Consider the following 21,676-nt stretch of genomic DNA (forward strand, 5'->3'; position numbering starts at 1 on the left):
CAAGATTCCAGCCAACACACAAGATTTCAGCCAACACACAAGATTCCAGCCAACATACAAGATTCCAGCCAACACATTTGGATACAACCAATATACAATATTACAACAGTATACGTGATTAAAACCATCTCACAAGATTACAACCAACACAGAAGATTACAAGCAAATTACTTGATTACAACAAACACACAAATTACAACACACATTCACTAAAACAACTAACAGACATTACAACCAGCATACTTGATTACAACCAACTCACAATATTACAACAAACATAGACGATTACAACCAACCTACTTGGTTACAACCAACACACACATTACAGCAAATATACACTAATAAAACCAAAAAAACATTACAACCAACATACTTGGTTACAACTCGCTGACTGGTTGATGCATTTGATCGATCCCTATTGCGTGGATCGATGTTCATATCGATCACTTGATTGTCTGGTTCAGACTAGATTATTTACAGACTGCCGTCATATAGATGGAATATTGCTGAGTGCGGCGTTTAACAAAAAAGCAAGCAACCAACCAACCAACAATGTTACAACCAACGTTAACATCCTTGGTTACAACCAACTCAAAATATTACAACCAACACAGAATATTACAACCAACATGCTTGATTAAAACCAACACACAATATCATCACCAACACACAATATTACAACGTACATACAATATCACAACTAACATACAATGTTTCAACCAACATACTTGGTTACAACCAACTCACAATATTACAACCAACATACAATATTTCAATAAACATACAATCTTACAACCAACAGCCAACCAAACCATACATTACAGGGGACACATAATATTACACCCAATGCATGATACATCACATGATACATCACATGATACATCACATGATACATCACATGATACGTCACACTGGTTTCTAGTTTAGTGATATAGATAGGTCTTATAATATTGGTCGTCCAACCAGTGATCCCCGTACCAACTGAAACAATGATATTTATGGGCCAGGACACATTTCACGAGTACGGAGCATTGGGCTGACAAGAACAAACATGTCCTTCATGAAAACATTAAACATTTCGCCCCCTTCTTTCGGTGAGGGGGGCACGGGGGACCCAGTACTCTAAGGCGCCGCGATTCGCTGTGCAGAGTTGCACGCCAGAAACCTATGATTGTGGATTCGAATCCCGGTTCGCCTCGATTATGTTTCTAGGTCTGTCAGCACTATACGCGTGCATGGGTTTCACCGAATTGGTAAACGTCAGAGACCTGCATCATTTCGAGCTTTCCTCCCACATTAAGCTGATACGCCGCGATATAACAGGAATAATGTTAAAGGCGGCATTAAACCCAACTCACTCACTCACTCTTTCGGTGAAAGAGACTCTCCAACAAACATCCCTTGCCCTCTGTAATATTAACTGGTGAGTACGGTCGCAGCTTTGTGTCAGTACTTACAAACTCCCCACAGTGATAGTGTTCGGCCTCCGTGGTGTCGGACAGACCGGCATAGTACATCATGACGCCTACATCAGACTCAAACTCCTCCCAGCGCAGTTCCACCCTGTCTGTCGTGGGAATAAAGTCGCCCATCTTCACTTGTCCGGCTGTTAAAATATCAAATAGATTCTTGGTCAGTGCAAACAATTTTATCAACAGAGACACCCCGTAAACCATGGACTCTGGGGTCTTACGTGATTACAAAAACTTTCCTATTCGTCAATGTCACTCAACATTTTAACAACCTAGGTTTGTTGTGCTTCTTAAATGAATACTGTGTATTACCTCTTTATGCTTATAAAAGAGTTGTTAAATATTGGTGCAAAATTTTGAAAATGCCAGATCTAGATATGTAAAGAAATGCTATAATATGCAACTGCAAGCTGTAGGTAATGGTAAAGTAAACTGGGTTTCCAAAATAAGACACATTATTGTGTCAGCAGGATTTGGTTTTATATGGGATCAACAGTGTGTTGCAAATATACCTTTGTTTATAAAGGATTTTTTTGTGAGGCTAAAATTATCGTACCAACAAGACTGGCATTCAGCTATACGTGAAAGTTCGAAATCATATTATTATTCTTTGTATAAGCAAACATTTGGTGTTGAAATGTATATTACAAGGCTATCATGTGATAAATTTAGAAGTATTATGGCTCGTTTCAGATGTAGTTCTCATCATCTAAGAATTGAATCAGGTAGACATAATAAGGAACCTAGAGAAGAAACAGTTTGTACTATTGTAAACATGATTATATCGAAGATGAGTATCACTTTATTTTAATTTGTGATTGTTATCAAGTTTTGAGGTCAGAATATATATCCTTGAATTATTATGAGTTCCCGAAAAGACATAAGTACAATATTTTAATGTCATCCACCAACCCATTTACTGTTAAGAAACTAGCCATGTGTATTCTAAAAGCTATGAATCTAAGGCAAAGTCTGTTGGGATCTCGAACTCCTATCACCACACTGCAAGCATTGTATCATGGGCCTATGGCCTACAATACATCTGAATAAAGTGTATATGAGTATTACCTCTAGTTCCATCGTCAAATCCAACAGCGAATCCATTTGATGTCACCTCGACCTTTGACCCGGAAGCACTATGTGCTCTTACTGTGAAGTAATACAGGCCTTCCAAAGTAACGAGCCCCAAGTCGTAGAATGTCACAGTTTTGTTGAGGCCAACGTTTGTGAAGGGCACGACGTTGTCACGTGTCTTGGCGAAACGTCGATCTGTTCCTAATGCTACTTCATAAAACACCACTTCCTGGTTTGATGCCTGGTTCCTGTCCATGCTGGGGGCGACGCCATCTGTAACGGCATGAAATACATGGCGGTTTAGTCAATGCCATAGGCACTACTACTATTACTACTACTGCTACAACAAATAATAATAATAATAATAATAATAATAATAATGTCAATGCCAGTGTTGATTTCGTTGATGGTTCTGTACTGCTTGACGGTACAGAAATGAGTGTCAACCAAGCTAAGTGCAATATCAAGTCGGCCTAGACTCAGTGTTTTAAGGAGAGGCTTTTTGAACGACCACTGCATCAAGTTTATGTGCAGTGTGTTGAGAAAGTCAGCAACCCTTCAGAGTCCTTCGCTTGGATGTGGTCGGCTGGCCTGAAAAGTGAAACAGAAAGATTTCTGTTTACTCCTCAGGACCAGTCAATTCCCACTCGAACCCGCCATTTTTGCATCAAAATGTAAATATGAAATGTAGATTATGTAATGATTTAATGAGACTGTCTAACACATTGTCAGTGAATGCCCAGTTTTGGCACAAATACAGTATCTTAAGCGACATGATGGTGTAGCTCGATCATTTTATTACCGTCTTCGCCATGCTTGTGTTTTTGACACAGAGGTCATCCATGGTATGACCTAGAATATGTGAGGGCGTGATGGAAAAAGATAAATACAAAATTCTTTGGACTAGGCCCGTATACAGCCTCAGACGTATCACTGGCCAACAAACCTGATCTCATCCGTTTTGATAAATCAAATGAAATCATTGACATTATTGAATATTCTGACCCTTTTGACACTAATTTGATTGACAAGATTCGGGAAAAACATGGCCAATACGCAGACCTCGCTACCGAAATGTCTCGCTTGCATCCCAAGTACCAAGTTGTCCGACTCCCCATTGTTCTCGGTGCCTTAGGTTTTGGTACATCCCAATCTGTTGACTGACACTGGGAGAGTACCCGGGTTTGCTGTACAGCCCTTCTGACAATCTCGGAAATGCAGAAGGCTGCAGTGTTGGGGAGTGTCCATATTCTCCGAAAGAAACCTCGGTGGGTTCGAAATGAACCAAAACAAAAAAACCAAACCAAACCAAACCAATACAAAACAAAACAAAACAAAACAAAATAAAAAAGATAATAAAAAAAAAAATAATAAAAAAAAATTAAAAAAAAAAATTAATAAAATATAAAAAAAAATAATAAAAAAAAAAATAAAATAACATAAAATAACATAAAATAAAATAAAATAAAATAAAATAAAATAAGTTTGAGTATATATTTCTAAAACATACGATCGTCAGCTTTGCTGGAATATTCCTGAAGAAGGCACAACACAAAATGTCCTTCCTTGAGAAATGCTTTTTTAAGAATCAGGATCCTATTATATGATTCTTGGTCTGTCAGCAAAAGATTTATTCATTGGTAAACGTAACCTTGGGATTTCCTCCAACATTGAGCCGATATGCTGTAATTCAACCAAAAAACTGTTCACAGTGATTTCTACCCCGACTCCTAATCACTTAATCATTACAACCTAGGCAGCAGTTGACGCACCGGCTTCCAGGACGGTAGACTCCTCTCCAGCGTTGCCGTCACTGCCAAACATTCCCCAGTTGGCGCTGACCTTGGTCGTCGTCCTCAGGAACTGGAGGTCAAACCCGATGACGTCTCCATCGTTGACCTCTCCGGGAACAAGCGGGTCATCCCTCACTGTGATACCGTTGGACTTCAGTGTGTACGTGAAGCCAAGAGCATTGGTTACTCTCAGAAGCTGATAGAATCTCTGCTTGTTCTTCATGGTCAGCTGATCATTGACGCCGAATGTGCGACCTGGAAATACATACAATTCCAACATAAGAAATGACTCATAGAGACCGTCAATATGTGGGAGCGGAGGGTGGAGAGCTAGTATGTTTACTGAACACCGAATGACAGAGAAAAACAATTTTACCTGGACACCTGGTGAACAGATAAAGTTTATGGCGGCAATACCTGATGGCCAAAAAATATTTTTCAAGTTTTCTTGAAGTTTTATACATTAAAAACGGTCCACTCCCGTGATTGTGATCATCTTAATTCGAAATCGTCGTCTCCCTCCCCTCCCCCGCAAAAAAACAACAACAACAAAAAACCAACAAAAAAACCCCAAAAAAACCCCGTAACATATGTATCCATATATGACTATAGGGTTGCCCATGGCCAGTCGTCCAAGGCGCCACAATTCTTTGGGCAGGGTTGCGTTCTTCGGGTACTCCAGAGACCTATAATCCTGGATTATAAGCCCGTTTCTCCTTAATTATGCTCCTTGGTTTGTCAGAACCATACCTGTGCTCGTGGGTTTCACCAAAGTGATAAACGATTGTTACATGCATCACTACGGACGTTTGTCCCTTATTGTATGCCATGGTGCAATTGGTGTACCGTTCAAAGAGGCGTTAAACCAAACTCAATCATTCACAATATACGACTGTTTTATATACGATTGAGCACTTCATTTTTTAAGTTTACTGGGATGGGTCGTAGAGACATTCAACTGAACCCAATGACAGTTGCCGATGTATGCAAAACACCATGATCTTCCGGCGAAGGAATCTAAGTGAACATTTCAATTATTCTGTTGTTATTCACGTTAAGGAACACAGGAGTTTCCGAGGAATGTGGAAGTAGTCCGGTAGTGTTTGCGTCATTTCTGTACCACAGGCTACGATAAACGAATGAGCGTCCAAATGAGTCGTTCACAAGCTTGTGAACTCCAGTGCCATATTTAACCATCTTCCCGAGGCAAGAGACTTAACTGACTTAAAACGTCCAGTTAATCAAGATCTATATTGTGATAAAACGAGTCTTACATAGCGAAGTGCATCAAATCATGTGAGCACCTTGATTAAAAACATGAAAAGATTTAGAAAATATCTGTAGACAACGAGTTAGTGGTGCACATGCTTTGCAAATCCTGTAGTCGCCCGAAATCAGCATGACACTTTACGAACCGGATTTCGATTTCGGTGCGCGATTTTGATTGGACTATGCATAGACACGTCAGTCCAGCCATAATACCAGCCGAGTTCGGCAAGGGTGGAAACTGGACTTTTTAAGTCAGTTAAATCACTTGCCTCGGGAAGATGTATTTAACGAAAGGCCGAATGTCTGTGAATCGTACCTTCGGTGTCCACGAAGTCCTGTACAACGAGTCCATCTGCCCTCTGTATCGCCCACTCGTACTTCACCACTGGACAGGGGTCACCTGACACATCCCACTGGGCATACATTGACGACATACTGGTCTGGTAGTCCCTGTAACCAGCATATAGTATACTGAGATTCCTTGTAATTAACAAGATGTTTCAATGATCTGAGACGCAAGGTATTCATGAATATCATAGTTGCAATATATGACACGTGGCCATATGTTCAGCGACTATGTCACAAGTCCAATGTTAAGCAGTGAAAGGTTGCCCTTGTTGATGAGTGAGTGAGTATGGTTTTACGCCGCTTTTAGCAATATTCCAGCACAATCACGGCGGGGGACACCAGAAATGGGCTTCATACATTGAACCCATGTCGGGAATCGAACCCGGGTCTTCGGCGTGACGAGCGAACGCTTTAACCACTAGGCTACCCGAACGCCCCCTTGTGGATGAGATGGTAATGACACCGTTTCATAGTCTTTCAATATGTAAGATTATGTTCATCTAAATTTTTTTTCAGAAATATCTTCCCATGGTGTTATCGTTCTTTCATTTAATATTTTATAAACCCCAAGATCAGACTGTCAGTGGGCGGGTGAGTATGGTGTTAAGCCGCTTTTAGCAATATCATGGCGGGGGACACCATAAATGGGCTTCATGTACCCATATGGGGAATCGAACCAGGGTTTTCGGCGTGACGAGCGAACGCTTTAACCGGTAGGCTACCCGACCGCCCCTCTGTCTACTCCATTCCTAGTTTTAAGCTGATTAGTTATGTGGGTGTGTCGATGTGCACGTACATATCACCATGTTGACTCTCGCCGTCCATGACGCCCACGTGGGTAAGGGGCGGGAGACCCCGACTGAGGTACGACATGTAGATGCCGGGGGATATCGAGATGGTGCTGAGACCCGCTCCATTGGTTGCCTTGACTGTCACGTAGATCTGGAAAGGTACATTATGTGCAGAAGCTGTGTGTGTAATATGACACATACAAGAATAGGAGCTGTGAAGGGTGAGTGCAAATCTAGTCACATCGGACGTATTTCAATTATACTGTGACTGGAACATGTAATGCAGTTACTTTGAGTAAAATCTTCAAACGAAGGACATGAAATTAACCAGAACGATTTTGGGGATTCTTAACGCCGATTAAGTGATTATGAAGTGATATAGCGACACATTGATTCCTTTTTTAGAAAGATTATTCATGACGTCAAAAATTGATCATCATTTGAACAGTAAGTTGACTTCAGTGATGTTTCGCTGTTTTTATACGTTTTTCGTAAAACAACATAAACTACAATTAGAGGTAGAGATCGACAACAAGCAAAATTATGCTACCAGGCTGGAGACATATGCATGGAAAGTACCCCACCCCACCCCACCCCCCACCCCACCCCAAACTTTCAAAACAAGCATGAAATACACCCGCCAATATGACATGTCCATGTTGCTATGGAAACTTGAAAATATTTATTTCAAATATCCCAAACTATCAAAAGGCACCAGTTTACTACTATACCTATCAATGTGCTTAGTTTGGTGAATACATATTGTACGATTTTCAAGATCTGCTCCGGAAAGAAGAACTACCGCCATTTTCAGTCCAAGTCAAAGTCGTTGCTGTGGAAACTCGAAAGGTAAATCCCAAACTGTCAAAAGGCACCAGTTCACAACAAGACCTATCAAAATACCACGTTTGGTTAGGATATCTCTCATATTTTTTTCATTTCTGCTCTGGAAATGAAACGTGACGGACGGACGGACAGGACAGATGGACAGCACCCGTCCCTATTTCCCCCTCCCAATTCGTGGCGGGGTATAATGACAAGCTCTCCTCTTCATGAGAGTGCTGTACCTTTCTCTGTCCCTTCAGCAGGAGGCCTGTGACGTAGGTGTGCCTCTGGTCAACGTTGTCCACCTCAAACAGAGACTTCAGCTCACCTCCCCCTGGGGTCGTGCCCACTGCTATCTCGTATCTGCAATATGCACACATGTGGAGTGAGTGAGTGAGTGTGACTTTACGCTGCTTTACTCCAGCAATATCGCATCAATATACGCCAGACATTGGTTCGTACGTGCGGGGGAATCGAACCGAAGCAGTCCATTGTATATATCTTTTTATCGTTTTGTGTAATTGTCCGGACAAAGGTGTCCTTTTGTTTCGGCTGGTCTAGCTATGTGTTAAAGTTTTGTTTTTGTTGTTGTTGTTGATGTTGTTGTTGTTTAACGCCGCACGCAGCAATATTCCAGCTATATGACGGCGGTCTGTAAATAATCGAGCCTGGACCAAACAATCAAGTGATTGACATCATGAGCATTTATCCACCCAAATAGGATCGATGACATGCATCAACCAAGTCAGCGACCCTGACCCCCCGATCCCGTTAGTCGCCTCTTACGACAAGCAGAGTCGCCTTTAACGGCAAGCATGGGTTGCTGAAGACCTCTTCTTCCCCGGATCTTCACGGGCCATGTGTTAAAGTAAACAAAGATAAAAGCTCTGAGTTCAAATGATTAAAAACGTCGATAAAGAAGTATGAATGTTCGAAATACGGCCGTCAAAATTTGTGTTGGTCAACGTTCCTGTTAAGTGGGTTCCGCGTCAGTCGATGGCATGATGTAGATGACTGAAGGCATTTTGCCCTGAGACGGGCTGCGTGTCTTGTATACATGTACCCGGACCACTGCGCTCGAACGGAATGTTAATAACCTTGCATGTGCTAGGGAAATAGAAAATCGTAAATTAATAAATGTATCCCGATGGTGTGGATCGTTAACGTCGCTACCGACGTCTGATTAGTCTGGTCCTGGCTCAATTAGCCTTGGTCACTGTGTTTTTGCTGAGTGCGGCGGAATAGTTCATTTACCACCTCACTTATGCTGTCAAGAAACGACCGCCTCCATGGTCTAGTGGTAGAGCGTCCGCGCGGTTCGATCCCCGGCCGCGTCATACCAAAAGACGTTAAAAGATGGTACTTGTTGTTTCCCTACCTGGCGCTCGGCATTAAGGGGATAAAACAAGGACTGGTCGGCTTGGAGTCAGTATACTGTGTCGGTGTGGGTAATGCATTTTAAACTGGCATTGAATTTCAGTGGGTTAGCACAATAAAATCGGCATTCACGTTATTAAGGGCAATAACCTTGGACGCGACGTTAAACCCATTTCACCTCACCTATCATGAAACCTGCCAGAAAGGGCGATTTGCGCAGTTTGTATTTAAGTACACATAGCTTACTTGGCAATGCCAGTCTGGTCATCGCGGAAGGCCTCCCATGCCACGCCCACTCCTGTCAATGATTCCTGACATGTTGCCTTAATTTGCAGACATTCTGGAATAAATTAATGATCGTTGTTACATTTTGGAAGTACCTTGTTCAATTCATACTTTAATCAGTGCTACACGTAGAATCATGCATAGCATGCATTTAGTGACCATCAGTAAACACAATGATGTCCCTATTTTGACTTGGACCATATATTCCCGTAGACTTGCTTTGCCTTTGCGTGTGTTTGTGACGGGTGCCAACTGAACTCTGCAGAGATTTCTTAAGATTTTGGAAAGGGTTTTGTTGCTTTTATCAGAACAACACAAAGACTACTGAAACTTCCCTGAGAAACACTACACATTTTGTTTGTTTACAATACTTCAGCTGAACGCCTAAAAAACATGGTTCATGTCAGTTGCGATCACAGTACCAAAACGCTCTCATTTGTCCCTGTATGTGTGTAGTTAGCAAACACCTTACTATGGCTAAAGGCAGCTTCACATACCTTCCCTGGTGTCGCATTTGATGACGTTGAGTTTCTCAGATGCAATAGGGTCTGACACATTGACTAGATAGGCCGACTTCAGCTCCACGACAGTGCCAGGTTTGGGAGGTGTTGTATCGACGCTGATCGGCTTGGAGACCACGCTGGCTGTTTTACCGACACTGTTGATAGCCTTGACGCTGGCATAGTACGACTGGCCATGGGACATACTTTCCGACAGCCCTGAAATAGATGTTCAACATACGCTTTAGTAAAACACAAGGGCAGTTCTTCCACCAAGTAGAAATTACATTTTGAAAGAACGCGTGTGATTATGAATTCCAACAAATATTAGCAAGAATATTAGAAAGAAAGATTAGCATTTTAAAAGAAAACCTAGATTTTTAATACAAAACCTGTCATTATGAATTACAACAATTTGGATTTTGAAGAAAGCTTAGCATTTAAAGAGAAAGTCCAGCATATTTTTTTTAAAAACCTGGAAAATGAAAGAAAGCTTGTGATAGCGAAAACTGTAAACGAACATATAAATGACGTTATCATCAAGTTCACGATTCTCAATCTCTTATTGCACAGTACCACCATGCTTTTCAGTAGCTTAAAAAGGCCCGAATATCATGCTGGATCAGAAAAGCCCGAAAGAAATAATTAATCATCATACAAAAGTTCTTTCTTTGGGATATAATAAACCAGCTCCTAACACCCTTTAAAACTGTAATAGTGCTGACTGGTGGTTCACTCAAAGAACAACCCAGCAAAACACTCCCACCCTCCTCCCTGGGATTTTATATAATATCCCTGGGATTTTATAGGATATTCAAGTCATTTTTGCTATATAAAATATAATGTGTTATAGTATCCCAGGGATTTTATATAATGTCCTGGGTATTTTATTAATATAACTTACGTTCAGATTTTAACATGTAATGAAATGTAAAATCAAATGACAAATGTTTTCTTTATATTCCCCGAGGATCTAACTCGCAACCTTCATATCTATAGCCCAGGGAATGTACCACGAGGCTACAGAGGTGTTGATAAGCCGTGCTGCTTTTTAGAATGTCCTTTTCAAGATCCGTACGCCAGCAGGGGGCACGGGTGGCCCAGTCGTCTAAGGCGCCGCGATTCGCTGTGCAGAGTTGCGTCCCTTGGGCACGCCAGAAACCTATGATTGTGGGTTCGAATCCCGGTTCGCCCCGATTATGTTTCTAGGTTTGTCAGCACCATACCCGTGCTCGTGGCTTTCACCGAAGTGGTAAACGTCTGAAACCTGCATCACTTCGGGCTTTCCTCCCACGTTAAGCTGACACGCCGTGATATAACTGGAATACTGTTAAAAGCGGCGTTAAATCCAACTCACTCACTCACTCACTCACCGTACGCCAGCAACAGATATTCTACGCCCGTTTCCTAAGGTTCATGGAAAGTATGTTCGAAACATAAAAATGTTGATAAATGTTGTTTTAAGTTTCTTTTTTCGGTTCATAAGTTAGATAAAACACATCCCCTCGGGTTTTTACGATATCTAAAACCGTTATCCTTGGGATGCGTGCTTTAAATGTGATAAGAACCCTTGGATGTGCTTTATTGTACACTTATAATGGGTTGAAATTTAGTTTGGGGATAATTTTAAGGTTCAAAATCAGTTTATAAGTAAGATAAAACACTTCCCCTCGGGTTGTTTACATATTTAAAACCCTTTCCCTCGGAAAATCCCTCGGGATGCGGGTTTTAAATATCATAACAACCCTCGGACGTGTTTTATCCTATACAGAAATACACATATCCCCACCCAATATGACATGTCCGGTTCTGTGTAAGGCATTATAATTAGCCCTCCAGAAACGAGCACTATTGTCGTTTTCAGTCAAAGTCGTTGCCATGGAAACTCGAAAATATTTTTGTCCAAAAATATCAAACAATCAAAAGGCACCAGTTAACTACGTGACCTATCTATGTGCCAAGTTTGGTTAAGAAATGTTGAACGGTTTCAAAGATCTGCTCCGGAATGGAGCACTACCGCGCATTTCAGTATAAATCAAAGTCATTGCCATGGAAACTCGGAAAATAAATTTTAAAAAATCCCAAACTAGCAAATGCACCAGTTTACCACTAGAACTATCTATGTGCCGGGTTCTGCTCCGGAAACGAAACGTGACGGACGGACAGACGGAAAGACGGAACGTCAGCACAAATTGCTATATCTCCCTTCCACTTCGAGGCGGGGGATGATAATCAATACACGTACGCCAACCTCTCCTCTTCGTGAGAGCAGTGGCAGGGGGTAATAACATACTGATATAATTAAATTTTCCTTGTGTTCATTTAAATTCCTGCATTCTGATTAGCTGAATTTTGTCACGTGTTTTTGTATTCATTTCACAATGAATGTAAATAATTAAGCCACGCCCACCGAACTACGGAATGTCGGGGAATCCCTATATTACAGTCGAGGGAATTCCCTTTCTGCTCACGTGAATCGTCATGCACAAGGCATTTAGCGAAATTCATGCATATTCATTGTCCAAACGACCCTTTGAGATCGAAAGCCGAGAGGGAATGAAACCGCAAACGTGCAGGCTCGCTCGACTGGTTTTTCCCCCGCTCGCCTCGGTTCCACAACTTTCATGTCTTCGGGTTTAATTTCTAACTAGCATTTTTCCTATGTGGAAACTTTTGTAAGAATCCGCGTAGCGGATTCATACAGTTTGCATATCGGTTTTTGATTCATACCTCAATGAACCGAAAAAATACAAAGTCATACCTTTAATATCATTTAGACAATTGCTTCATAGCAGAATACGCGAAGGTTGGTTGGTTGGTTGGTTTGTTGTTTAACGCCGCACTCCAGCAATATTCCAGCTATATGACGGCGGTCTGTAAAGAATCGAGTCTGGACCAGACAATCCAGTGATTGATATCATGAGCATCGATCCACCCAATTGGGATCGATGACATGCATCAACCAAGTCAGCGAGCCTGACCACCCGATCACGTTAGTCGCCTTTTACGACACGCATAGTCGCCTTTAACGGCAAGCACTGGTTGCTGAAGACCTATTCTACCCCGGAATCTTCACGGGTCGAATACGGGAAGGAAGTGTGGCAGTGAATATAGGGTGTTGACTTGCCTTGTATGAGGAACTTCTTTGTGTGTACCGGCAGCGACACGGGAGGGATCACGTCCTCCAGACCTTCTTCAGACCCCATGGAGAACTCAAAGGACTCTATTGCACTTTCGTCGTCATGGAAACCGGTCCATGTACACTCCCCATGTGACAGTGGCTAAAAAAAATCATTCTTGATCATACGTCACTCGCAGCCAGTGTCCCGATACAAGGGGTATGAAGTTGGAGGAAACACATCCAACGAACACCCTGCAGTTTCAAGGCTCTCAACGTTTTCCAAATACAAGCCTAACAGACTGCAAGCGACGTTTTTTTGGTGTGTTTGGTGTTTAACGCCGCACTCAGCAATATTCCAGCTATATGACGGCGGTCTGTAAATAAACCGAGACAATCAAGTGATTGACATCATGAGCTTCGATCCGCTCAGTTGAGATACGATGACATGCATCAAGCAAGTCAGCGTACCTGACCACCTGATCATGTTAGTTGCCTCTTACGCCAAGTATACAGGCGCAGTGAAATGGGGTTTGACGCCGCGTTCATGGTTATTGCACTAATATTGCGTGTCTCTGTCTCCTTGTACTAGTCCCGACTACGGGGGCACGGGTGGCCCAGTCGTCTAAGGCGCCGTGATTCGCTGTGCAGGGTTGCGTCCCTTGGGCACGCCAGAAACCTATGATTGTGGGTTCGAATCCCGGTTCGCCCCGATTATGTTTCTAGATTTGTCAGCACCATACCCGTCCTCGTGGGTTTCACCGAAGTGGTAAACGTCTTAGACCTGCATCACTTCGGGCTTTTCTCCCACATTAAGCTGACACGCTGTGATATAACTGGAATAATGTTAAAAGCGGCGTTAAACCCAACTCCCCACTCAGACACAGTACACCAACCGGCCTAGTTTTATCCATTTAATGCCGAGTGCAAGGCATGATATCAACAAGTACCATATTTTAACGTTTTCACTAGGACCGTTCATCGACTCCGGGTAGATGCTATCGCCACGGGATCACGGAGGCCTATTGTTGTCGGTCATTGTGTCTCCAACAATATATAATTCCATATGTTTTCGATTGTCCCAAGGACATGGAGTTTTTAAGGTCAGAATGTTACGATGATACCTCTTCCAGGTCATTACCATAGCGACCGCCTCCGTGGTCTTGTGGTAGAGCGTCCGCCCGGAGAGCGGAAGGTCCAGGGTTCGATCCCGGGCCGCGTCATACAAAAAGACGTTAAAAGATTGTACTTGTTGTTACCCTGTCTGGCGCTCGGCATTAAGGGGCTATAATAAGGAATGGTCGGCTCGGAGTCAGTATACTGTGTCTGAGTGGGGTATTAATGCTAAACTGCGGCATGGTATCTCAGTGGGCTAGCACTATAAATCGGCATCAGTCCGGACTAGTACAAGCAGCCACACAAACACACACACGTACATGCACGTCGCTATATAAGTGCAATAATCTTGGACGCGACGTTAAACCCAATTTCACCTCACCTCACCTCATTACCATAGCATTTGTTTGTTTGTTTGTTGTTTTACGCCGCACTCAGCAATATTCCAGCTATATGACGGCGGTTTGTAAATAATTGAGTCTGGACCAGACAATCCAGTGATTAATATCGTGAGCATCGATCCACGCAATTGGGATGCGATGACATACAACAAAATCAGCGAGCCTGACCACCATTGCACATGTTTACGTACAGGAGTAATCTACATGCATTCCTGAGTAAGCCCGAATCTACTCCAGAATCACTTATTGATGCAAATCCAAATTCGTATTAACCTGCAATTGTTATTGTGCTGAGGATACACTTTTGGGTTTACCTGAATAAATGCCGGACACTTCACCACGCCCTCTGTCGGCGGGGTTACGTCAACAATAAGGGAAGGGGAGATAATCCTCGTTGACAGCCCAACTTCATTTTCAGCTGTTATGGTGAGGATGTTGGGTCTTCCTAAAACATATCAATACCACAAAATACAAACCCGAAAACGATCACAGCCGTCCCACTCCAGCAAAGAACAGGTAATCCTTAAGGAACACGTAAATAGCAACCATAAATATCATTCATGTTAGAATCCTACCATCAGCCGTAGGTTTTATTCCAGTGGGGAGCGTCCCATCCCCAGTTAAAGACTGTATCTCAGTCACGTTGTAGACATCGGCGGCGTATGGGTACGTCCCGACGGAGAAATAGACTTTCTTGATTGGACAGTCGGTGTCCTTGACCTTCCAGGCTGACGACAGCGAGTCCACCTCTGACTGGTACAAGGCTGCTCCCGGTAGAAGCTGAGTGAGATTTTCCTCCAGGGCGAAGCTGCTGAAAGAGTTGAAAGTAGGAGGCAGGGTTCGACCATGGGGGTGGGGTGGGGTGGGGTGGGGTGGGGTGGGGTGGGGTGGGGTGGGATAAACCCTCTCTGTGAATTCCTGGGTCGATGTGACCTTGGTACCCCATACAGATAACTGTCAATGCGCGTGAATGGGTACATGTTTTGTTTCCAGTCGCAGACAGAAAAATTCCAGCAACACAAAGGTGACCTTTGCATACTTGAGTTTGGACCAAAACAAACCAGTGATAAGTAAGGATAGGAATTTATGGATGAAACAACTTCTTTATTACAATTAAGAGCGACGTTTCGGTGTAGGATCTAACACCGTTATCAAGCAAGTAGGTGTTAGAACCTTAATTGTAATAAAGAAGTTGTTCATCCATAAATTCTTATCCTTCCTTAGTACTCCATCTTCTATTTACCTATCAAAGAAACCAGTGATACAAGACTACTCTTTGAACAAGTACCTGGCACCGTGGACCTGTAGTATAAAAATGGGACGAGGGTTGGACTTTGGTGCCATGAATAGTATGTCGAGGAGAAACCGCACTGCAGATCATGGAAAATGGTAACGCGATTAGTAGAAGCGGTAATACCGAGCCTAACATGGTAACTAACTTAGTCTAGGAGCGAGTGAGTGAGTGAGTGAGTATGGTTTTACGCCGCTTTTAGCAATATTCCAGCAATATCACGGCGGGGGACACAAGTAATGGGCTTCACACATTGTACCCATGTCGGGAATCGAACCCAGGTCTTCGGCGGGACGAGCGAACGCTTTAACCACTAGGCTACCCGACCGCCCCTTAGTCTAGGAAGAACACAGGGGTAGGTGCCTATCTCATACATGTACGGACTGTTAACATTGTTACTGCCCCACCCCCACCCCCGCCCCCGCCCCACACTAGATTGCTTGCAATGCATAGTACAATCCCCCTTATTCGTCGTCCAATAATCATACATTGTTCATTGGCAGATATATTTTGAAACTGTAACTCTAGAATAACAAAACGTACGCCACCTTTCTAATTGTATTGTGGGCGGAGTTTGGTCAACCATGAATCCATCCGATGTAGATTCTAGAATGTTTCCTCCGTTCGTTATACCGCGGACAGTGGTGTAGTACTTCACACCCGATTCCAGAGGAAGGACCGCCTGGCCGAACCCCGTGCTGGCCAAACCTGCCGCAACACATGGGTCATTAATTACAATGCTATGAATTACATTTATTACATAAAATAAAAACGATATTTGTGGAAGCCTCGGTGGCTCAGTGGGTTAGATCGCTGACTTTGTGTGCTGGCGAAAAGGTGCCTCACTCTGTCAGTGTGAGTTCGAATCCCGGACGGGACTCAACTAAAAAAAGTACGAGAATCTGACCTTTACTCAAAAAGTGTTATCCCAAATATAACATTTTTTACTTTTAAATAGTGATGATATCACGCGTTTCCGAAAATGTGGGCGTAATCAGACCCACAGGTGGTACTTGCCACAGGGGCTTGTTCATTGTACGTTAATCTACCTCTTGTAAGCACAACCTTCCGAGGCAAGGGAGTTAACTGACTGTAAAAGTCCAGTTTCCACCCTTGCCGAGTTAGGCCGAAATGTATTGGTTTGATCGTAGCGCCACAAGTGGCTATTACGAGTTATGTCCCTTCTCTGTCCGTCCTCTTCACCAGTGAACACGATCTGATCGATAATCAACATCTATATAGTGATAAAACGGGTCTCACTTAGGGAAGTATATCAAATCATGTGAGCACGTTTATTGACAACGTGAAAAGATTTGGAAAATATTTCTTGACACTAAGTTGACGGTACACGTGCTTTGCAAATCCTGCAAACGACCAAAATCTGCGATTTTGATTGGACTATGTATAGACTGGTTCGTCAGGCCAAAATGTAACCCCATTATGTCAAGCCAAGTTCGGCAAGGGTGGAAACTGGACTTTTATAGTCAGTTAACTCCCTTGCCTCGGCACAACCGACACCTGCAGGTTGTGTCATTCCTTGACTTGATGTATAGTGTGAGTCCTCCATTGTAAACTGAGTCCTACTAACCATTCCCAGGGACATCCGACTCCGACTCCTCGTGAATGAGGCCCCCCATGATGAAAGGTTGCACCTCCTCGCCACCAGGTGTCGTGCCTACAGCCCAGTCGAAGTACGTGACACCGTGTTCATGACTCTCGAAGCCGGCAAACTGTACCGTCACAACTCCCGCGTCTTTCTGGTAGTCACTGTCTTCGCCAACACCAATGTAGTCCACGCGTTCTGTAGCGGCGGCACCGTCGATGACAATACCTGAATGTGATGGATATTGGTGAATGAAATTGTTTTCGAAAAAACCCCGAAACTATTGCAGCTCTATCAATACATCTGGCTGCCTTTAGTGCAGATTATTCTCCCCAGTTTAATATGCTTGACAAACAAACACAGCTCTCTCTCTCTCTCAGCGCAAGGGCGGTCGGGTAGCCTAGTGGTTAAAGAGCTCGCTCGTCACACTGAAGACCCGGGTTCGATTCCAGACATAGGGACATTGTGTGAAGCCCATTTCTTGTGTCCCCCGCAGTGATATTGCTGGAATATTGCTAAAAGAGGCGTCAAACCATACTCACTCACTCTCTCAGCGCGGAAATATTTTTTTGTAAAATAAAGAAGTCTGCTTCAGGAAACTCAAGTGTGAGAAAAATTTAAGAAAACAATAGATTCACTCATATTTTTAAACGTACGCATAAAGATGGGAGAATTGGAAAAGACTTTGTGTGAATACTCTTAACTATCCAATATCGCATCGGTTAATAATGTACACCAGCTTCAGCTAGGAACTTTCAGGCCACGAAAAGATATTTCTATTGAAGATAAAAGTTGTTTTTAGTGCATTTAGGACTTCTGTTCAGAGTGTTTTTCCAAGCATCAAAGAATAATATAAAGACAAGTCTTTAAATCTTCCTGAATGCAGTCCTGTGGAGTGTTCTCCCAGTTACCTATATACTTGTGCGCAGAAGTATGTTAAAAGTGGAGTTCTACCTGATTAATCTCAATGCAATGGTTGTACAATCTGGTACCTGGTTTGTCTTGATCAACGACTCTGATTGGATGTGACGTCATTATGGCGCTGTGCATCCCGGCGCCATTACGGGCCATGACCTTCACGTAATACACAGGGGTCAAGGTGACCGGGTCAGTGATGTTGAGGGTCAAGCCGGATATATACTTGTCTTTGTCAGGACCAACATCTGTCCAGTCCAGGATATCGTTGCTCTCTGTAAGCAGATGTTTAATGACTGCAGGTTAGACCTAGGGGGCACGAGTGGCCCGGGCGTCTAAGGCGCCGCAATTCGTTGGGCAGAGTCGGTCCCTTGGGCACGCCAGAAATCTATGATTGTGGGTTCGAATCCCGGTCGCCCCGATTATGTTTCTAGGTTTGTGAGCACCATGATCGTGGGTTTTACCGAAGTGGTAAACGTCTGAGACCTGCATCACTTCGGGATTTCCTCCCACATTAAGCTGACACGCTGTGATATAAAAGGAATACCATTAAAAGCGGCGTTAAACCCAACTCACTCACTCACAATAAAGTAGACCATGTCTTCAATCTCCTTTCACTTATTTCACGATTTATAACTGAGATACTATTGTAAATCCGTTCATTTACTTCATGTGTCTTCCAGAACGTGTCTACTTTCAAAATGCAAAGGGGTGTCACATATTTAATTTTCTGGCGATACCACATTTGGTAGGATTGCTAAGTACGTCCTGTTATTAATTATCAAAGGTATGGTGGGTATAACATCTGACTAAATGCCAAATAGTAATGTGTATGTGTTTATTCTCGATAATCAGGTAAACATACATGTATCAGACATAAAACTTGTACTCTTGTTAATCATCTCACCACATATCCACTTGACCCGTGAAGATTCCGGGGTAGAATAGGTCTTCAGCAACCCATGCTTGTCGTAAAAGGTGACTATGCTTGACATAAAAGGCGACTAACGGGATCGGGTGGTCAGGCTCGCTGACTTGGTTGAAGCATGTCATCGATCCCAATTTCGTGGATCGATGCTCATGATATTAATCACTGGATTGTCTGGTCCAGACTCGATTATTTACAGCCCGCCGTCACATAGCTGGAATATTGCTGAGTGCGGCGTTAAACAACAAACCAAAAAATTACATATCCAGTTTCCTATCTTTTAACACATACAGCCTGTCTTGTGCCTGTTGACCGCCTCCGTGGTCTTGTGGTAGAGCGTCCGCCCGGAGAGCGGAAGGTCCAGGGTTCGATCCCGGGCCGCGTCATACAAAAAGACGTTAAAAGATTGTACTTGTTGTTACCCTGTCTGGCGCTCGGCATTAAGGGGCTAAAACAAGGACTGGTCGGCTCGGAGTCAGTATACTTTGTCTGAGTGGGGTATTCATGTTAAACTGCGGCATGGTATCTCAGTGAGCTAGCACTATAAATCGGCATCAGTCCGGACTAGTACAAGCAGCCACACACACACACATACACGTGCATGCACGTCGCTATATAAGTGCAATAATCTTGGACGCGACGTTAAACTCAATTTCACCTCACCTCACCTCTTGTGCCTGTTACAAGATTTAACATTTTACTTATTTTCTGCATGCCAAATTAAAACCAATTAGGAAAATAAATGAGACCTTATTATATTATTCGTATGCTTAATAACGCGTGAGTATGTATTACTGTGTTACCTGCTGTGGTGCCAACGGCCACGTGGTACCCCGCTATACCGCTCTCTGTGTCATCACCGAGCCACGTGGCTTTGATACCTGCTGGGTCAGACTGTATGACATAACCGTCAATGAAGTCTTCGTCACTTCCGGCAAATATTCCCACGTACACCCAGTGCATCTGGAACAGAGTCAGGTTGGGGGTTCACTGCATAGTGTAGTAAGGGTTTGGCAGAGTTGTGTTTCACGGAGTCACAACGAAAGCGGATGATTGTCGTTATTGTGCTACCCTTGAAAACTGTGGTTCATATTCAGTATAAGTGTATATATGTCACGACTTGTATGCGTGAGTGAGTGAGTGTGCACGTACATGTACATATATGCGGGACATCGGCCCATGGCACAATCCTTGTAGAAGTAAGCGAGTGAGTGCACATACATGTACATGTATAAGGGACATCGCCCCATGGCACAATCCTTGTGAGTGAGTGAGTGAGTGAGTGAGTGAGTGAGTGAGTGAATGAGCGAGTGTGCAAATACATGTATGCGGGACATCGCCCCATGGCACAATCCTTGTGTGAGTGAGTGAGTAAGTGAGTGAGTGAGTGAGTGAGTGAGTGAGTGAGTGAGTTACTGAGTGTGTGAGAGTGAGTGTGTGAGAGTGAATGAGCGAGTGTGCAAATACATGTATGCGGGACATCGGCCAATGGTACAATCCGTGTCCACATACAATATAGTATACAAGTACAAAGAAGTATACAAAAGTCAAAATTTGAATGTTGCATCGCATAATATATAAATACAGCGACATTTCTTATAATGAGTTCCTTGTTCAAGGACATGAGTATATTGAACCTTTGAGGGCAGGATAGACATATTATTTTGAAGCTATATACTGTTTACGCGGATATAACGTGGTATAAACTTTGCTCTCGTGGTGTTTTATAATGTCCGGTTTCTACATGAAGAGAATGAGAGCTACAGCGAAACTCAGCTAAGTACATCAAAACTTATTATTTGAAATAAGAGAGAGAGAGAGAGAGAGGGAGAGAGAGAGAGAGAGAGAGAGAGAGAGAGAGAGAGAGAGAGAGAGAGAGGTATGACCTGGGATCGAACCACCGATTAGGACATGGAACCGGTCCTCAACGAGGATTATGTAGTCGTGGTGGAAACAAACAAATCTCCTTCCGTACCTCAGGCTTAGTGTTGTCCAGCAACACCCCGTTCGTGTCATAGGTGGCGACCGCCCCTGCCCTGTTGACCGCGCCCACCCTCACACTGTACATGGCCCCCGCCTTCAGGGTGAGGCCGTGCTGCTTGAGGCTGGTGGCGTGCCAGTTGTGGATATGCTCCCAGCCCCCAGAAGCTGGTGGAAGAAATATGGTGATGGTTTAGATTCAGGTAGTTATAGAAAACCTGCAGAAAGAGGGCTTCACCAAAGCCTACAATTCCCGGATACAGTTCATACGATTTGTAAGGGGCATAAAACATGTTACAGCTGAAATGTACACGATTCAACAAGTTAGTGAGTGAGTGAGTGAGTATGGTTTTACGCCGCTTTTAGCAATATTCCAGCAATATCACGGCAGGGGACACCAGAAATGGGCTTCACACATTGTACCCATGTCGGGAATCGAACCCGGGTCTTCGGCGTGACGAGCGAACGATTTAACCACCAGGCTACCCGACCGCCCCGTCAACAAGTTAGTAGTAGTATTGGTAGTAGTAGTAGTAGTAGTAGTAGTAGTAGTAGTAGTAGTAGTAAAGTGGACCCCCTTAGTCTGGATA

The 21,676-nt window shown here is 43.4% G+C and overlaps 2 protein-coding genes across 2 annotated transcripts in view; both read right to left on the bottom strand.

The window, feature by feature from the left end:
* The window catches only part of LOC124151537, a 50,011-nt gene extending 40,070 nt beyond the window's left edge, over positions 1 to 9,941 (bottom strand). The window contains exons 1-8 of the mRNA XM_048394461.1: positions 9,732 to 9,941; positions 9,196 to 9,289; positions 7,815 to 7,935; positions 6,753 to 6,898; positions 5,925 to 6,058; positions 4,319 to 4,594; positions 2,541 to 2,819; positions 1,458 to 1,606 (exon numbers count right to left, since the gene is read on the bottom strand). Coding sequence (XP_048250418.1) covers positions 1,458 to 1,606; positions 2,541 to 2,819; positions 4,319 to 4,594; positions 5,925 to 6,058; positions 6,753 to 6,898; positions 7,815 to 7,935; positions 9,196 to 9,289; positions 9,732 to 9,939 — 1,407 coding nt within the window. The 5' untranslated portion in view covers positions 9,940 to 9,941. The remainder of the gene's footprint in view (positions 1 to 1,457; positions 1,607 to 2,540; positions 2,820 to 4,318; positions 4,595 to 5,924; positions 6,059 to 6,752; positions 6,899 to 7,814; positions 7,936 to 9,195; positions 9,290 to 9,731) is intronic.
* A 2,025-nt stretch (positions 9,942 to 11,966) lies between these two features.
* Positions 11,967 to 21,174, bottom strand: LOC125378731. Its single transcript, XM_048394684.1, has 9 exons — positions 21,082 to 21,174; positions 19,910 to 20,069; positions 18,256 to 18,453; positions 17,249 to 17,491; positions 16,209 to 16,368; positions 14,945 to 15,177; positions 14,684 to 14,814; positions 12,862 to 13,015; positions 11,967 to 11,992 (listed from the first exon to the last, which is right to left on the bottom strand). Exons 1-9 carry the CDS (start codon positions 21,172 to 21,174, stop codon positions 11,967 to 11,969), a joined length of 1,398 nt encoding a protein of 465 aa, XP_048250641.1.
* Positions 21,175 to 21,676: the final 502 nt, after the last annotated feature.

This window comes from Haliotis rufescens, unplaced genomic scaffold, assembly GCF_023055435.1.
Source record: "Haliotis rufescens isolate VD_foot unplaced genomic scaffold, xgHalRufe1.0.p SCAF_13, whole genome shotgun sequence".
NCBI classification, from domain to species: Eukaryota; Metazoa; Mollusca; class Gastropoda; order Lepetellida; family Haliotidae; genus Haliotis; species Haliotis rufescens.